Source organism: Giraffa tippelskirchi, chromosome 2 (genome assembly GCF_054371585.1).
Source record: "Giraffa tippelskirchi isolate mGirTip1 chromosome 2, T2T-mGirTip1v1.2.pri, whole genome shotgun sequence".
NCBI lineage: Eukaryota > Metazoa > Chordata > Mammalia > Artiodactyla > Giraffidae > Giraffa > Giraffa tippelskirchi.
The window spans coordinates 209,825,574-209,841,376 of NC_137276.1; the positions used below are offsets into that span (position 1 = coordinate 209,825,574).

Consider the following 15,803-nt stretch of genomic DNA (forward strand, 5'->3'; position numbering starts at 1 on the left):
CAGATTTTCATACCCATTGAAACAAAGAGAAATAAAAAGTTAAAATAGAGTAACACCAACGTCCTTGGTTCACTTACAAGATAGGATATTAAAAACTCTTCAGCTCAGTTCAGTTCAGTTGCTCAGTCATTTCTGACTCTTTGTGACCCCATTTATAGCAGCATGCCAGGCTTCCCTGCCCATCACCAACTCCCAGAGCTTGCTCAAACTCATGTCCATCTAGTCGGTGATGCCATCTAACCATCTCATCCTCTGTCATCCCCTCCTCCTGCTTTCAATCTTTCTCAGCATCAGGGTCTTTTCCATTGAGTCAGTTCTTCCCATCAGGTGGCTAAAATATTAGAGCTTCAGCTTCAGCATCAGTCCTTCCAATGAATATTCAGGACTGATTCCCTTAGGATGGACTAGTTTGATCCATCCAAAGGACTCTTGAGAATCTTCTCCAACACCACAGTTCAAAAGCACCAATTCCTTGGTGCTCAGCCTTCTTTACGGTCCAACTCTCACGTCCATACATGACTACTGGAAAAACCATAGTTTTGACTAGACAGACGTTTGTTGGCAAAGTAATGTCTCTGCTTTTTAATATGCTGTCTAATTTGGTCATAGCTTTTCTTCCAAGGAGCAAGCGTCTTTTAATTTCATGGCTGCAGTCACCATCAGCAGTGATTTTGGAGCCCAAGCAAATAAAGGCTGTCACTCTTTCCATTGTTTCCCTGCCTATTTGCCATTAAGTGATGAAACTAGATGCCATGATCTTAGTTTTCTGAATGTCGAATTTTAAGCCAGTTTTTTCACTCTCCTCTTTCACTTTCATCAAGAGGCTCTTTAGTTCCTCTTTACTTTCTGCCATAAGGCTGGTGTCATCTGCATATCTGAGGTCATTGATATTTCTTCTGGCAATCTTGATTCCAGCTTGTGCTTCATCCAGCCTGGCATTTTGCATGATATCCTCTGCATATAAGCTAAATAAGCAGGGTGACGATATAAAGCCTTGATGTACTCCTTTCTCAGTTTGGAACCAGCCTGTTGTTCCATGTCTAGTTCTAACTGCTGCTTCTTGACTTACATACAGATTTCTCAGGAGACAGGCAAGGTAGTCTGGTATTCCCATCTCTTGAAGAATTTTCCACAGTTTCTTGTGATCCACACAGTCAAAGGCTTTGGTGTAGTCAATAAATCAGAAGTAGATGTTTTTCTGGAACTCTCTTGCTTTTTTTTTTTTTCTTTCAGTGTCATATCTTTTTGCCTTTTCATGCTGTTCATGTGGTTCTCAAGGCAGGAATACTGAAGTGGTTTGCCATTCCCTTCTCCAGTGGTCCACTTTTTGCCACAATTCTCAATCAGGACCCATCCATCCTGGGTGGCCTTTCTTGGCATGGCTTATAGTTTCATTGAATTAGACAAGTCTGTGGTCCATGTGATCAGTTTGGTTAGTTTTCTGTGATTGTGGTTTTCATTCTTTCTGCCCTCTGATGGATAAGGATAAGAGGCTTGTGGAAGCTTCCTAATGGGAGAGACTGACTGGGGGGGGAATAATCTTAGAAACAATATTTTGATCTGCAATAGAAAAATAGACTTGGTGTCTGAAGCTAAACATTTGTGTGCTTTATTGCCCGGTTATATCCTACTTTTGCAGCCCTATGGACTGTAGCCCTCCAGGCTCCCTTGTCTATGGGATTTTCTTGGCAAGAATACTGCAGTAGCTTACCATTTCTTCCTCCAGTGGGTCTTCCTGACCCAGGGATCAAATCCAGTGAACCCACATCTCCTGTGTTGCAGGTGGATTCTTTACTGCTGAGCCTAAATGTTCATCAACAGATGACTGAATAGATAAAGAAAATGTGGTACATATAGACACATACACAATGGAGTATTACTCAGCCATAAGAAAGAATGAAGTAATTCCATTTGCAGCAAAATGGATGAAACTAGAGATGTCATAGTAAGTGAAATAAATCAGAAAGACAAGTACAATATGGTAACACTATTATGTGGAATCTAACATATGGCACAAATAAGCCTATCTACAGAACAGAAACAGACAGAGATAGAGAAATGATTAATGGTTGCCAAGGGGGAGGGGCATGGGAAAGGGATAGACTGGGAGTTTGGGGTTAGTAGATGCAAACTGTTACATATAGAATGGCTAAACAACAAAGTCCTACTGTATAGTACAGGGAACTATACTGGGATATGCCATAATGGAAAATAATATAAAAAAGAAGTGTATATGTGTATAACTGAGTCACTCTGCAGCAGAAAATTAACATAACATTGTAAATCAACTACAGCTTAATTAAAAAATAAATTTAAAGAATTAAACATTTAATTTTATATGAAATTTATCACTTGTTTACTGAAGTGTCAACAATCCAGAGCAATGCAGTAATTTAGGAATTATGAATTAATATAATGTGGAGAAGGAAAAGACAACCCACTCCAGTATTGCCTGGGAAATCCATGGACAGAGAAGCCTGGCAGGCTGCAGTCCAAAGGATTGCAAAGAGCTGGACATGCCTGAGCGACTAAGCACACACACACACACACACACACACACACACACACACACACAAATAGTGAAGACATAAAATTCCAGCAACCATCCATATTAAGGCTGACTCATGAACAGCAAAACTGAAATTGGGGCATAATTCTTTTTAAAAAGAATTAGGATATCTGGCAATGTGTCTTATGTGTAAATTTATCTCAAATTCTCAAATTTTCAGTCTCTATTCATTCCAACTGTATGCTTTCTAAAAAAAATATCTGTAATAAAACATGAAATTTGCTTCTGAAGGTTCTACAAAACCACAAGTAAAATTTTAAAAAAATTTAAATAGGAAACCATTAGAAGTAATCTGGGAATGATCAAAGTGGGCAGGTACAAACTACCATATCAATAGCTTTATTTGCTAATTATATAGAAAGAACCTGTAAGATAATTTTTTTTTTTTTTGTGGAAGTAGAAATTCTAACTCAGAGGAGCATTTATTGTCAAAATCTAGAAACTAAACTTTAGTATCTGGTAATATCATTTTGAAACCACATTGGTAGATTTTTATGTTACATGTAACTTTCTTAAATTCAAATGTCAAGAAGTAGATAGACTAAATTTTAAGAACATCTATAATACAGACAAACTTGAAGTTGATATGTGGAAAGAATTTTCATCTATAAGTGAGGAAAAACGGGCTCTAGTAAGCTTTCCTTGACAAGTTATGCTTGTCAGAACTCAGTGTTCTCATAAAAGGGCTTCCCAGGTGGTGCTAGTGGTAAAGAATCTGCCTGCCAATGCAGAAGCCCAGATGAAAGAGTGGTAGGTTCGATCCCTGGGTCAGGAAGATCCCCTGGAGGAGGGCACGGCAACTGACTCCAGTATTCTTGCCTGGAGAATTCCATGGATGGTGGAGCAGGGCAGGCTATGACCCGTGGGGTCACAAAGAAAGAAACAGCTGAAGCGGCTTAGCACCAGACATGTTCTCATTAAAAATGTATGCATTCTATCAGAACTGTTCTATCATTCCTTAAAATTCTGAGTTTCCAATCAGTTCACAACTTTTCAAAATCTTCTGTCAAAGACGTAAGGTAGCAATAAATAAAAATTGTAATCTGTCAACATCAAATGAGCAAATAAACATGAAAACTGAAAGCAAAGACCACAAAAGGTGGTTGAAGACCTACCTCTAAGGTGCAGAGCAAAGATGGTTTGCAAAGTGCACAAAGTACGAAATCTTAGGAGTTATCGTAATCCATGATTATTAAATAAAATAAAAACAAATATTTCAACGACCACGTACCAAACTGGCTTTTATCAGATTAAAAACTATGCCCAAATTTGCTTATGTGTATATTGTATTTGTGAGTATATCCACTGATTATTCCTTCTCTCCCAGCACATGGCACCATCACATTCTATTTGCGTCCTATCCCCAGATTAGCTTGTGAAATTCAAGATATTTTTAAGGTTATAGATTGCTTTCTCAATATTAGGTTTTCCTTACTATTCCATATATAATCAAGTATTTCAAGAAGGATGATTAATTGATAATTGTTTGGCAACTGGGGTATGCTGTACCATCTAGGCAGTGATATTTTTGTAACATCGTCTGTTGAATAGACCGTATTTCATTTATGTCAAACCTTAGGAAAATAAATCTTATTTCTTATGAGCCTGCCAATGACTGGCACATGTTTGAAAGAAAGAAGTTGACAGACTATCAATATTAACTTATGTAACGATTAGCTGCGGAGAAAAGTACATTCCAGCATAAGGCCTTCTGACAGCCTTTTGCTTAAATCACAATTGACTTTTCCCTTCGGGCAAGTTTACTGCTTGTGAAATTCCTAGAAAGGGCTGGGGAGAGGACCAGAGACTCAGAAAGAAGCAGGGATTCGGGACTCAAAGCGGTTTGGGGACGTTCAGGGGCCTGGAGGAAAATGTTTGTCTTACAGGGATTCGGAAATCCGACAAATTCTGGGCACAGAGAGGCACGATGCCCTCCGGCCTTGGCTCGGAGCATCGCGGAGCCGCGGGCAGGCGTCGCGCAACCTGCCGCAGGGGCGGCTCCGAGGCTGGGCCCGCGTGGCGCTCGCTCGCCCCACCCCTCGGGACTCCGGGACGTGGGGCAGGGCTCCGGAGCGGCCCCGCCCCACCGCCCCGCGGGTCACAATGTAGGGTTAGGGCGGCCGGCGGGCGGGGCTCGGCGGGGGCGGAGCCGCCGGGCGGGGGCGGTGACGGCGGTTGAGGGAGGGGAGGGGAAGGGAGGAGAGGGGAGGAGGAGTCGCGGCGGGAGGAGGACAGCGCCATTCTGGCCGGCCGCTCCCTCTGTCCCCTTTCCCTTCCCCGCAGTGGCCCGCGAACCGCCAGCGGTGGAGCGCGCGCGCGCGCGTGACGCGTCCGGGCTTGCTAGCGCCCTCCCGCCCCCCAGCGTCCACCGCCCGCTCATGGCCCGGGCCGCGGCCGCCGAGCCGCGCTGAGTCGTGGGGCCGCCGCCGTGGCCCTCGGTGTCCGCGCCTCGCCGCCAGCCCGTGGTGCCCGCGCACGCCGGCCGCCGTCGCCTTCGCGCCTGGCTGGCGGGGGCGCTGTCCTCGCCGGCCGTCCGCGCCGCTCCCTGGAGCAGCTCGGCGGAGCGAGGCAGTCAGGGCCAGCGGAGGCTCGGGGAGCCGGACGCCGGCGCCGCGGGGGCCATGACCGTGGAGCAGAACGTGCTGCAGCAGAGCGCGGCGCAGAAGGTGAGGAGACCCGGCCCCGCTCCTCCGCCCGAGGTGCCGCCCTCCCCCGCCGCGGCCGGGACCTCCCCGCCGCCCGGGCCTCCGCGGCCCCAGCTTTCCCCGCGCCGCCGTCCCCCGCCCCTGCCCGCTTTGGGGGCGTCGCGCCCAGTTCCGGGCTGCGAGTGGAAAGCGGGGTGTAGTTAGCGGGTTTCAGTCCACTTCCTTCTTGCCAATTGTTTTCCTGTAACCAACGGTGTCGGCTATTTGTTGAGCGCGATCTCACATTCCTACACTCCTCTATATGACTTCCTAATTAAACTTTATCTTCCTCGTCCTTTTTTATTTTTTAAGAAAAAGGAATAGCCGGTTGTCATCCCTTGTGAACCCAGTTTTCTTTCCAAGACAGGAGACTTCCAGGTCTGCTATTTTACAAAAGAGTCTCCACCGGAATTGAATTGCCTGCCTGGCGGAGCTGGTACAGGAACCAGGTGGACTCAACGTAAAAGTAGAGGATTTGGTTGGTTCCTTTTTCTTTCTTTTTGTTCTTTTTTCCTTTTTTTAAAATATAGAAACTGTCCCTTAAGAAGGAGACCTTTCTGGCCATGCTTATTTCAGGTATATTTTGTCCCCTAAGTTTGACCTTGTTCCATCCTCACCCTTTACTCTTGCCTGGGTCACACATTAAAAAGGTTGCTCCCTTAAAAAAAAAAAAAAAATCTGGGTTTGTGAAGCTTCAAATCTTTTCCATTAAATATACTTAAGTGAGAGATGCTACTTTTCCCCCCTCGATTTTGCTTTCGGAATCTCAAGTGCACTATCACGGATTGCACCATATCCTGGAGAGTCGTTTGCTATGGCTTAATTTTTTGGGAGGGGGTTATTGGTGTGAAAAACATTTAGAGCAAAAGGAAAACATTACTTTACTCGTCTTGGAATTATGGGTTTATTATGAAAAGCTGCTAAAACTGTTCGATTTTTCTGGGAGAGTAATGTGAATGCCCCACCCTGTGGTGGTGATAGCAGTAGTTTTTTGGCGTCATTATATCCTACCTGTGCTTGATTTTAGAATAAGGCCTACTGTCGTAAAATGGACTGTGTATACTCACAGCCTGCTAAGTTTTTGCTTTGAGATATTTTTAGGATTTTATGGTAGTACTTGAAGTAATTGAAGATGCTCAAGAATTTTGGAAAGCGAGCATACTGCATTGTTATTTTAGGCACTTCGGGGAAGTTGTCTTGGAACTCCTGTGTGTTAATTAATTGTTATTGGTTAATTTGGGCATCCCAGGTGGCTCAGTGGAAAAGAATTTCTCTGCAATGCAGAAGACTCTAGTTCGATCCCTAGGTTGGGAAGATCCTTTGGAGAAGGAAATGGCAACCCACTCCAGTATCTTTGCCTGGGAAATCGCATGGACAGAGGAGCCTGAGGGGGTTTCTGGGGTGGCATGGGGCCATGGGGTGGCAAAGAGTAGTTTAGCAACTAAACAAGCGTGACTAGGTTAATTTAGAAGACATTGCCGACGGCAGTTTATTTACAGTGAAATAGCTCTAGTTTTAATAATGGGAGTTTAGAACAGTTTATCTCCTAATCCCCTCCATTCTGTTTTGAATACCTTGAACTTTAGTTTTTGGTGTTGAATATGTGACAAAGTGTTAATACTTAGAGGAGGATATTGTGGCCATAGTATACTGAGCAATATTTAGTAGGCTTGGTGTCCTTTCGGTTTATGGTTCTCTTCAGTATTGAGTATTAAAGCCTTTTTTTTTTGTCTAAGTGGGAAATGTAGCTCATATTTTTCACATGTCAGATTTGAACAATGGCAAAAAATTTGTGAGTTTTTTAAATTGATTTTTGACTAATGTACTTAGATAATGCAGATCTGCCCATTTCAGAGATTTATGTATAAATTTGAATCAAGAATCAAATTACTAAAAGTGGATCTTAGCCATTAAGCCCAGTTTCTTAGTTTAATGAGTCCCCTCCTTACACAAAGGGAGTAGTTGTTAGTCTAAAATACTACCGTTTGACACTGTTTTTAGTATGTGTCGTAACATCTCATGGAGATTGTGGACATTTTTTAGAGCAATACAATCGCATTTATTTTTATACTTCTATCATGGTGTTTATGTATTAAAGAAACATTTAATGTGTTTGCTTGCCATATTCATATGCTGTTACTTTGTTACTCATATTAGTACTATTTTAAAATATTCATACAGGTTCAAATACTTTAAACCATCTACTTGGAATGAACTGATGTTAAAATCCACTAAGCTAGTAACTAGGAAGTAGACTTCAAGCTAGTAACTAGGAAGTGAACTACTTTAGAAGAAACAAAAGTGAAACTCTTTGTTTTTAAAATGGAAACTGTAAGTTATTAGTAAAAGGAGAAGTGTCTAGTGCATATTGCATAACCAAAATTTTAGCCTATTTTCTGCTCTTCTTTAAAAAATTGTATGCTCATGTATAATATTAGCTTTATGTGAAGAGCTATAGTCTGGTCGTTGGAACAGTTTCCTATTTTGTGAGATTCATTTTTTTTTTCTTCCTAAAGGATGTATGATTATACTTAAAAAAAAAAAAAGTAGCACAAGACTCAGGTCTTTTTTTTTTTTTTTTTTAAGTAGCGCAAAGCTCACAGGTCTTGTTTACTTACAGAGTAGCTTGTCACAATGTAACATAACTCAAGGGGTGTCTTTTCCTCTAATGTGTTCTTTGCTTGATTGCTCAAGTTTGGCCCTGGCAGGGAGTTGTGAGATTAAGTGAAACTGCAAAGAGCCATTTTTCTGAGGTTTAAGATGGTACAGGTGAATTGGAGTTGGCAGCAGATTAGCTAAGGTTAAGTCCTGTCATAATTTTGGTCTTGAATGTGTATATTTGGCCTTTCTGCTTGATATTTACCTTAAGTGTAGGATTCTCATCTCAGAAATTTGGTTCATTGATTCAGGTCCCAAATGAGGATTCTTTAGGGCAGCAATATATTAAATAGAAGGCATTCTCCCAGAGACCAGATTAATTTGAAGAGCTGTGAGCTGGATTCTATTTACATTAACTGTATTCTCCTGAGTTGAATAATTTTTTTTTTTTTTTTGCCTATTTTGTTTCACCTTAGGGCTTAGAACAGCTCCTTGCACATGGTTCAGTTTCGTTACTTAGTTGTGTCTGACTCTTTGCGACCCCATGGACTGCAGCACACCAGGCTTCCCTGTTCATCACCAACTCCCAGAGCATGCTCAGACTCATGTCCATCGAATCAGTGATGCCATCCAACCATCTTGTCCTCTGTGGTCCCTTTCGCCTTCTACCTTCAGTCTTTCCCAGCATCAGGGTCTTTTCCAATGAGTCAGTTCTTTGCGTCAGGTGGCCAAAGTATTGGAGCTTCAGCAGCAGCATCAGTCCTTCCAATGATTATTCAGGATTGATTTACTTTAGGATTGACTAGTTGCACATAGTAGGTTTCAGTAAATATTTGATGAATGAAATGAAGAGTGAGTGCTTTCTAAAAGGAACGCAAACTGCAGGGGTTATTTTAGTTCCTTAACTGAATCTCACAATTTAACATGATTGAAAAACAGTTAAGAGCTTCTTAGGTGGCACTAATGGTAAAGAACCTGCCTGCCAATTTAGGCAACATCAGAGATGCGGGTTCCATCCCTGGGTCGGGAAGATCCCCTGGAGGAGGGCATGGCAACCCACTCCAGTATTCTTGCCTGTAGAATCCCGTGGACGTTTGGTGGGCTACATACAGTTCATAGGGTCACACAGAGTCAAACAGAACTGAAGTGACTTAGCATGCACAGAAACAATGAAAGCTTGAAATTGTGGACATCTGTTAGAATATAGGCAGTGTAGTGAAAGACTAGGATGTGAGTTGATCTAAATCACCTTTCCATGACCTTGGGCAAGTCATTAAATGCCTCTGAATCTACTTTTAAAGCCTTGAAGATAGATGATTAGACATGAGCAACTTTTTTAGATCCGAGTGTTTAGTGGAGCTAAGCATGCATTTATTCCAGACAGGATAAAAGAGAGAAAGTAGAGGATAAAGGCAGAAGGAATCTTACAGCTCAACGGTCAGCTTTCATTTAAGTATACTGGGGGTTAGTTGGGAAGGAAGTCACAGATTAACCAAATTAAGAGCTGAAACTTGAAAAACATCCAAGCTGAATTCTGGGTAAATTTCTTAGTTACGATAATGTAGTATTTCTAATTTAGGAATTGTCTAAAGTTATAGAATGTTCATTGGAAGGACTGATGTTGAAGCTAAAATTCCAATACTTTGGCCACCTGATGCGAAGAGCTGACTCGTTTGAAAAGAACCTGATGCTGGGAAAGATTGAAGGGGAGAGGAGAAGGGGACGACAGAGGATGAGATGGTTGGATGGCATCACCGACTCAATGGATATGAGTTTGAGTAAACTCCAGGAATTGGTGATGGACAGGGAGGCCTGGCATGCTGCAGTCCATGGGGTTGCAAAGAGTCAGACACGACTGAGTGACTGAACTGAACTGGAAGTTATAAAAATATAATTTAGCATTTAAAGAGACAGTTAACCTTATATAAATCACTGTAAACATTATATAAAATTGACATTCTTTAGTATTAAATGGTTGGTTATCTTGTTATTAGCTTAAGACTTGGTTTACTGAGAGAGCAGGATCCAGCTACTTTTTCCCCTTTTACTTCTTTCCTTTCTCACGTAGTTTTGACTTCTATATTAAGGTTGTATCCCATTGTCTTAATGAGTTTTCATTAGTTCTAATATTGTGATATTCTTCAATATTCTTTGTATGCAGCCCATATCATTTGCAAATAATTATCATTCTGACCGCCTCTTTGTCAATTTTGGCACCTCTTTTTTCATATGTTATTATTTTAGCTAAGATTACAGAATACTGCTAGGATTAATAGTAGAGTTTGTAATGTATTGTTTCATTGTAATATGAAAGGTCCTTATAGTTACAAGTTTTTAAAATGCTTTGAAATCAGATTTAGATGTTGACTCTATCAAATTTTTTTTTTTTTTGGCAACAACTGATGGTGATATTTTATGATAAGCACAATTGTAATGGATAACACATAACATGTTTACTATGTACTATGTTAAGAAAGTGTGCAAAGAATTTTATAGCTTCTTTTCAACTTCATCTTCCCAACCACTTTTTTAGGTAGACACTTTTTTTACTTTCATGTCCTGTTTGAGGAAAAAGTATTAGAGAAGAGCTAAAGCAGCATTTCATTGTTAGTGTATGTTGTGGGTGGGCTTTAAACTCCGAGACTTGGGGACTTCTGCCATTAACCATTAATCTGGATTGTTTTCTGGCTCGCATTTAGTCCTGATTCCTCAGAATTCATTACACTACATTTTAATCTAAAAATTAGAATCTTCATTTTTAAATGAGATTTGTTACAAGGTTTGTTTTTATATGTGTATGGGCTACTAAGATTAGCTCATACAAAGATTAGAAAGCTTTTTGTTTTTTCCTACACTTTTGGAATTGTTTAGCATAGCATTAAGTTAAATCAGTCAAAATTTGTAGCATTTAACTGTTTCTGATCTTTCAACCTAAGTACTTGTTACTTTGAAGTTTTGATGACTGTGACTCTTATTAGGCTGACCGCTTTATTTAAAGCACGTTTTAGTTATGCTTTCCAAATTTTGCCTATTACCTTAAAATGTTTTTCTTTCATTATTTAAAAATATTTTTTGTTTTACTTTTTTTGTTGCACTTTTTAAGTTGTTGGTTTTTAGTTTCAACACAATTGAAACATTCTGTTTAGAAAATATGATTTGTAATAGTTTTAGAAATTTATTGAGAATTTCTTATGACTAAGCACATGAGGTTTTAATGATCATGTGAAAAGAATATGTATTTTTTGAGTTACAGAGTTCTATATATATCACATGAGCACTTAGAGTGTGATTTGAATATTTCATGGTTTTATCTTTATATCTTCTGAGCAAGATTGACGTCTCTACTTTTAAGATAATTTATCAAATTATCTTTGTATTTCTAATGGATCTAATGTAAATTTGTGATTTTGCTGGTCGTTTAGTAAGATTTCATCATATATATATAGTGATAAAATGTTTAATCTTTTTATTGCCATCTGATTTTCGTTTATTTAAAGAGCTTTTTCTTCTCTTTTAATTTTAAACAAATATATTTAAACATGTTTTTGTGTAATAATTAATAGTTTTCCCTCCTTACCTGTGCTCCCAATAAGACTGTTTAGCATATTTTTTCTTAAATCTTTCTTGAGTGTACTGGAATAATATGGAATGGTAATTTTAAATGATTTTTAAAATTTTTACAATGTACTCTACGTCAAAAATATTATTTTACTTAATTGTGTTACATATTAGTAGCTAGTAAATTTTTTAAAATACATATTTAGATGTTTAATTTTAACTATGCTTTTCTGTGTAGTTTAATGCTGTTTGACCTTTTTTTGGTAGATAATTTAACTTTCTGTGTGTGTGTGTTCTCGGTCATGTAGGACTCTCTGTATAAGAGATTATAAGATTTCCTCTTTTGTTTTAGAATTCAGAAATTTCATGTGTGTGTGTATTTTTAACCATCCTGACAGAAATTTTTGATCTGAAAACTATAGTGTTCTTCTCAGGAAAAAGATATATATTTAAAAGTTACTACGGTTACTCTATTCCATTTTTCTTCCTACTCTGAAACTACATTATTTGGATATTAGATACCATTCATCTCTCTATCTTGCTTCAAATTTCATTTTATATTTTTTTCTATTCCTTTGCTCTGTGTGCTAGAATAACTTTTTGCTTTGTCTAAAATTATTATTTTTGTATGCCAGTTCTGTATTTGCTTCCTTCATAATTGGTCAGATACTTTTTGTCAGATTTGTTTTAATTATATTCTAGTTGGTTCTGAAATACACAGCATGGAATTAATAATAAACGTTGGATCATGATCAGCTATCAATGCAAATATGTTTTCATTTATTTATGAAATAGCATATTAATCTTTGATGATAAGCACACATTGAACCCTCTACTTAAGGCAAAAGTGAGAACTTTGAAAGTAACCTATATCTATCCATATAGTCCCCTCATCCCATCCCTCTATTTTCTTTTGAGATTGTAATCAGCTTGAATCCTGTGTTCATTCTCTCTTTGATTTCCTTTTTATTGCCTCTCTGATTCCAAAGGCACATATTTTTAAATTTTAGTTGTTTTAACTTTGGAAACTTTTACCACCTTGATATATAAATGAAATTTATGTGTATAATAATAAGAGTTTTAAAAGTTGTGTTTGCAACAACTAGACCTTATACTATCTGCACTTAATATTTGTACCTGATGTGTTAGGGATCCAATTTAATTTTTATTCTGTGTACGATTTTTTTGTTGTTAATCTTACCTTATTGAAAAGTTAATGCTCTCCCCCACTGAACTGACATACCATCTCTGTCATATGTAAAAGTTTTATGGAAAATGCTTTTATATTTTCCCCCTTTGCTGTTTTGTTCCATGGTTCATTTTGTGAATACCATCCTGTCTTCATTGTTAAGGCTTCATAATAATCTCTGTACCGAAAAAGTAAGTTTGCTCTTCTTCCAATGTGCTTTGGTACTTTATCTTCCTTAGAAAGTTTAGAATAATTTTACCAAGTTCTCTGAAAAACCCTGTTTGAGGTTTTTGGTTTTTTTTTTGAGTAATTTTATTGACTCTGTAGACTGATTTGGAAGTATTAACATCTTTTATGATATTGAGTCTTTCTATCCATGAACAGGGCGTACTTTTTTTTTTTTTTAAGATCTACTTTAACATTTTTGTTGTTTAGTTGCTAAGTCATGTCCAACTCTTTTGCAGCCCCCTGGGCTGTAACCCTTCAGGCTCCTCTGTCCATGAGATTTCCCGGGCGAGAATACTGGAATGGGTTGCCATTTACTTCTCCAGGGGACCTTCCTGATCCAGGGATTAAAGTTGCGTCTCCTGCATTGCAGGTGGATTCTTTACCACTAAGCCACCTTAGATCTTTAATATTTTTTACTTGGTTTATGATTTTCACAGTAGAATTCATGTACATTATTTACCCTATATAGTTGATACTTTCCAATAACAATATTATAAAGTGCTTTAAAATGTTTGTTATTTGTTACTGGTGTGTATGAATGCAGCTGACTTTCGTAGACTGATTTCTTCTTCTTACCTCAAACTAATACCATATTAATCTCTTTATTAATTGCACACAGAATAATAATCTTTATGATGTATATTTTGTTCCATAGGGTACAAAAATACTTTCACAGTGTAGTTGGCTTGGAATTTTGGAGAGAACTTGGGGTACTGGTGATGGGATGGGGTGAACTGTGGACAGGTAAACTAAGCAGAGAAAGACGTTTCTTACGGTTTTTGGTCCATGTGGGAACAAGGCAGAAGAGTAGCTTGTTTTGAACTAGAAACTTCTTATTTGTTGGGTTTTTGTTGGTGTTGTCCAGCCTGGAAGTGGCTCTGAAAGTGGGCACTAGCTTTGAGGGCAGGATTGACTGTGGAGCTGAGAGCTAGATCCTAGGTGAAGAGGAAGGACATGGGAGAGGAGTATGGAGAGAGGGACCAGGAATGAAGAACCGTTAGTGGCCAGGATCTGATGCTGTGCTTGTACTAATGTGAGAACCAACCATACACTTGCATATACATAAGTTTATGCATCATAATTTGAACCAGCGCGCATGCAAAATCAAATGTCACCTTTTTTGAGAGAGAACTACAGAAACAAGCTTGGACTGGGGGTGTGGTCTTTCTGTATCCTTCACGGAGGCCTCTGAGCTGGTCTTGGCACTTCAGAAAGAGGACCCCTGAAGTCTTCCCGTAAGGCTTTAAAGAAAGGCTTTGGGTCAGGACAGGGCCAAGGAAGAGTGTTGAAAAGAAATTAGCATCAGTCCACTGCCTCAGCTCTAAAATGACCAGTTTGGGAGGGAAGAAGGAGCTCTCTGTGCAGACCTCCTGGGGTTATGAACTCTGTTCTCCTTCCTCCATACACATTCTCAGAACTGAATTCCAGACTTCTTCCCCAGTGGGCTGGAACTTCAAGTTGGTAATAAAACTGCAGAACTAATAGAACTGATTATTTCCATTCCTGCTAGTGGCTTCAGAGGGAGGGCACCAGTGCATCTGCGCGTATTAGGCTGCTGTGGGGTAGAGAAGGCAGCATATGAGCATATTTGGTGGTTCATTTATAGTTATGAGCCATTAACCATTCTAGTGTTGATAGGTTAATTGATTATCTTTTTATATGTTTTTGAACCATTGTTTTTTTCCCTGTGAAATTCACATTTGTTTCTGGTTGTTTGAGTAGGGGGAGAGGGAGTTGTTTTGCTTTTTCCTTTCTGATTTGAAGGAATTCTTTATAGTTTAGATACTACGTTTTCCCTCAACTTACATATTTTGCAGATTCTTTTTCCATTTTCGGCATTTTTCTTGCTCTCTTTAGGTTGTTCTTCCATAAATAGGAGTCCATTTAGATTTAATCTCATATGTAATTCAGTTCAGTTCAGTCACTTAGTTGGGTCTGACTCTTTGCCACCCTATGGACTGCTGCAGCACACCAGGCCTCTATCCATTGCTAACTCCCAGAGTTTACTCAAACTCATGTCTATTAAGTCAGTGATGTCATCCAACCATCTCATCTTCTGTTGTACCCTTTTCCTCCTGCCTTCAATCTTTCCCAGCATCAGGGTCTTTTCAGATGAGTCAGTTCTTTGCATCAGGTGGCCAAAGTATTGGAGTTTCAACTTCAGCATCAGTCCTTCCAATGAAGATTCAGAACTGATTTCCTTTAGGATGGACTGGTTGGATCTCCTTGCAGTCCAAAGGACTCTCAAGAGTCTTCTCCAGCACCATAGTTCAAAAGCATCAATTCTTCGGCACTCAGCTTTCTTTATAGTTCAACTCTCACATCCATACATTACCACTGGAAAAACCATAGCCTTGACTAGATGGACCTTTCTTGACAGAGTAATGTCTCTGCTTTTTAATATGCTCTCTAGGTTGGTCATAACTTTCCTTCCAAGGAGTAAGTGTCTTAATTTCATGGCTACAGTCACCATCTTCGGTGATTTTGGAGCCCAGAAAAATAAAGTCAGCCAATGTTTCCACTGTTTCCCCATTTATTTGCCATGAAGTGATGGGACCAGATGCCATGATCTTAGTTTTCTGAATGTTGAGCTTAAGCCAACTTTTTCACTCTCCTCTTTCACTTTCATCAAGAGGCTCTTTAGTTCTTCTTCACTTTCTGCCATAAGAGTGGTGTCATCTGCATATCTGAGGTTATTGATATTTCTCCCAGCAATCTTGATTCCAGCTTGAGCTTCCTCCAGCCCAGCGTTTCTCATGATGTACTCTGCATATAAGTTAAATAAGCAGGGTGACAGGATACAGCCTTGACATATTCCTTTCCCTATTTGGAACCAGTCTGTTGTTCCATGTCCAGTTCTAACTGTTGCTTCCTAACCTGCATACAGGTTTCTCAAGAGGCAGGTCAGGTGGTCTGGTATTCCCATCTCTTTCAGAATTTTCCAGAGTTTATTGTGATCCACACAGGCAAAGGCTTT

The 15,803-nt window shown here is 39.5% G+C and overlaps 1 protein-coding gene and 1 long non-coding RNA gene across 50 annotated transcripts in view; both read left to right on the top strand.

The window, feature by feature from the left end:
• Positions 1-4,742: 4,742 nt before the first annotated feature.
• The window catches only part of USP25 (ubiquitin specific peptidase 25), a 153,066-nt gene continuing 142,005 nt past the window's right edge, over positions 4,743-15,803 (top strand). For 31 of the 49 annotated variants that reach the window (XR_014077593.1, XM_081572666.1, XM_081572665.1 and 28 more), the window contains exon 1: positions 4,743-5,235. Coding sequence is in view for 17 of the 49 variants with exons in the window: in XM_081572625.1 (XP_081428751.1) it covers positions 5,191-5,235 (45 nt within the window). In the remaining 32 variants the exon portion in view is untranslated. Of the gene's footprint in view, positions 5,236-5,616; positions 5,732-15,803 lie in introns of all 49 variants that reach the window. The other 18 variants (XM_081572631.1, XM_081572644.1, XM_081572652.1 and 15 more) reach the window with 5 other exon arrangements.
• Positions 7,817-10,374, top strand: LOC145539139 (uncharacterized). The gene is made up of 2 exons (XR_014077595.1): positions 7,817-8,352; positions 9,695-10,374. It is a non-coding gene; the product is annotated as an uncharacterized LOC145539139 (long non-coding RNA).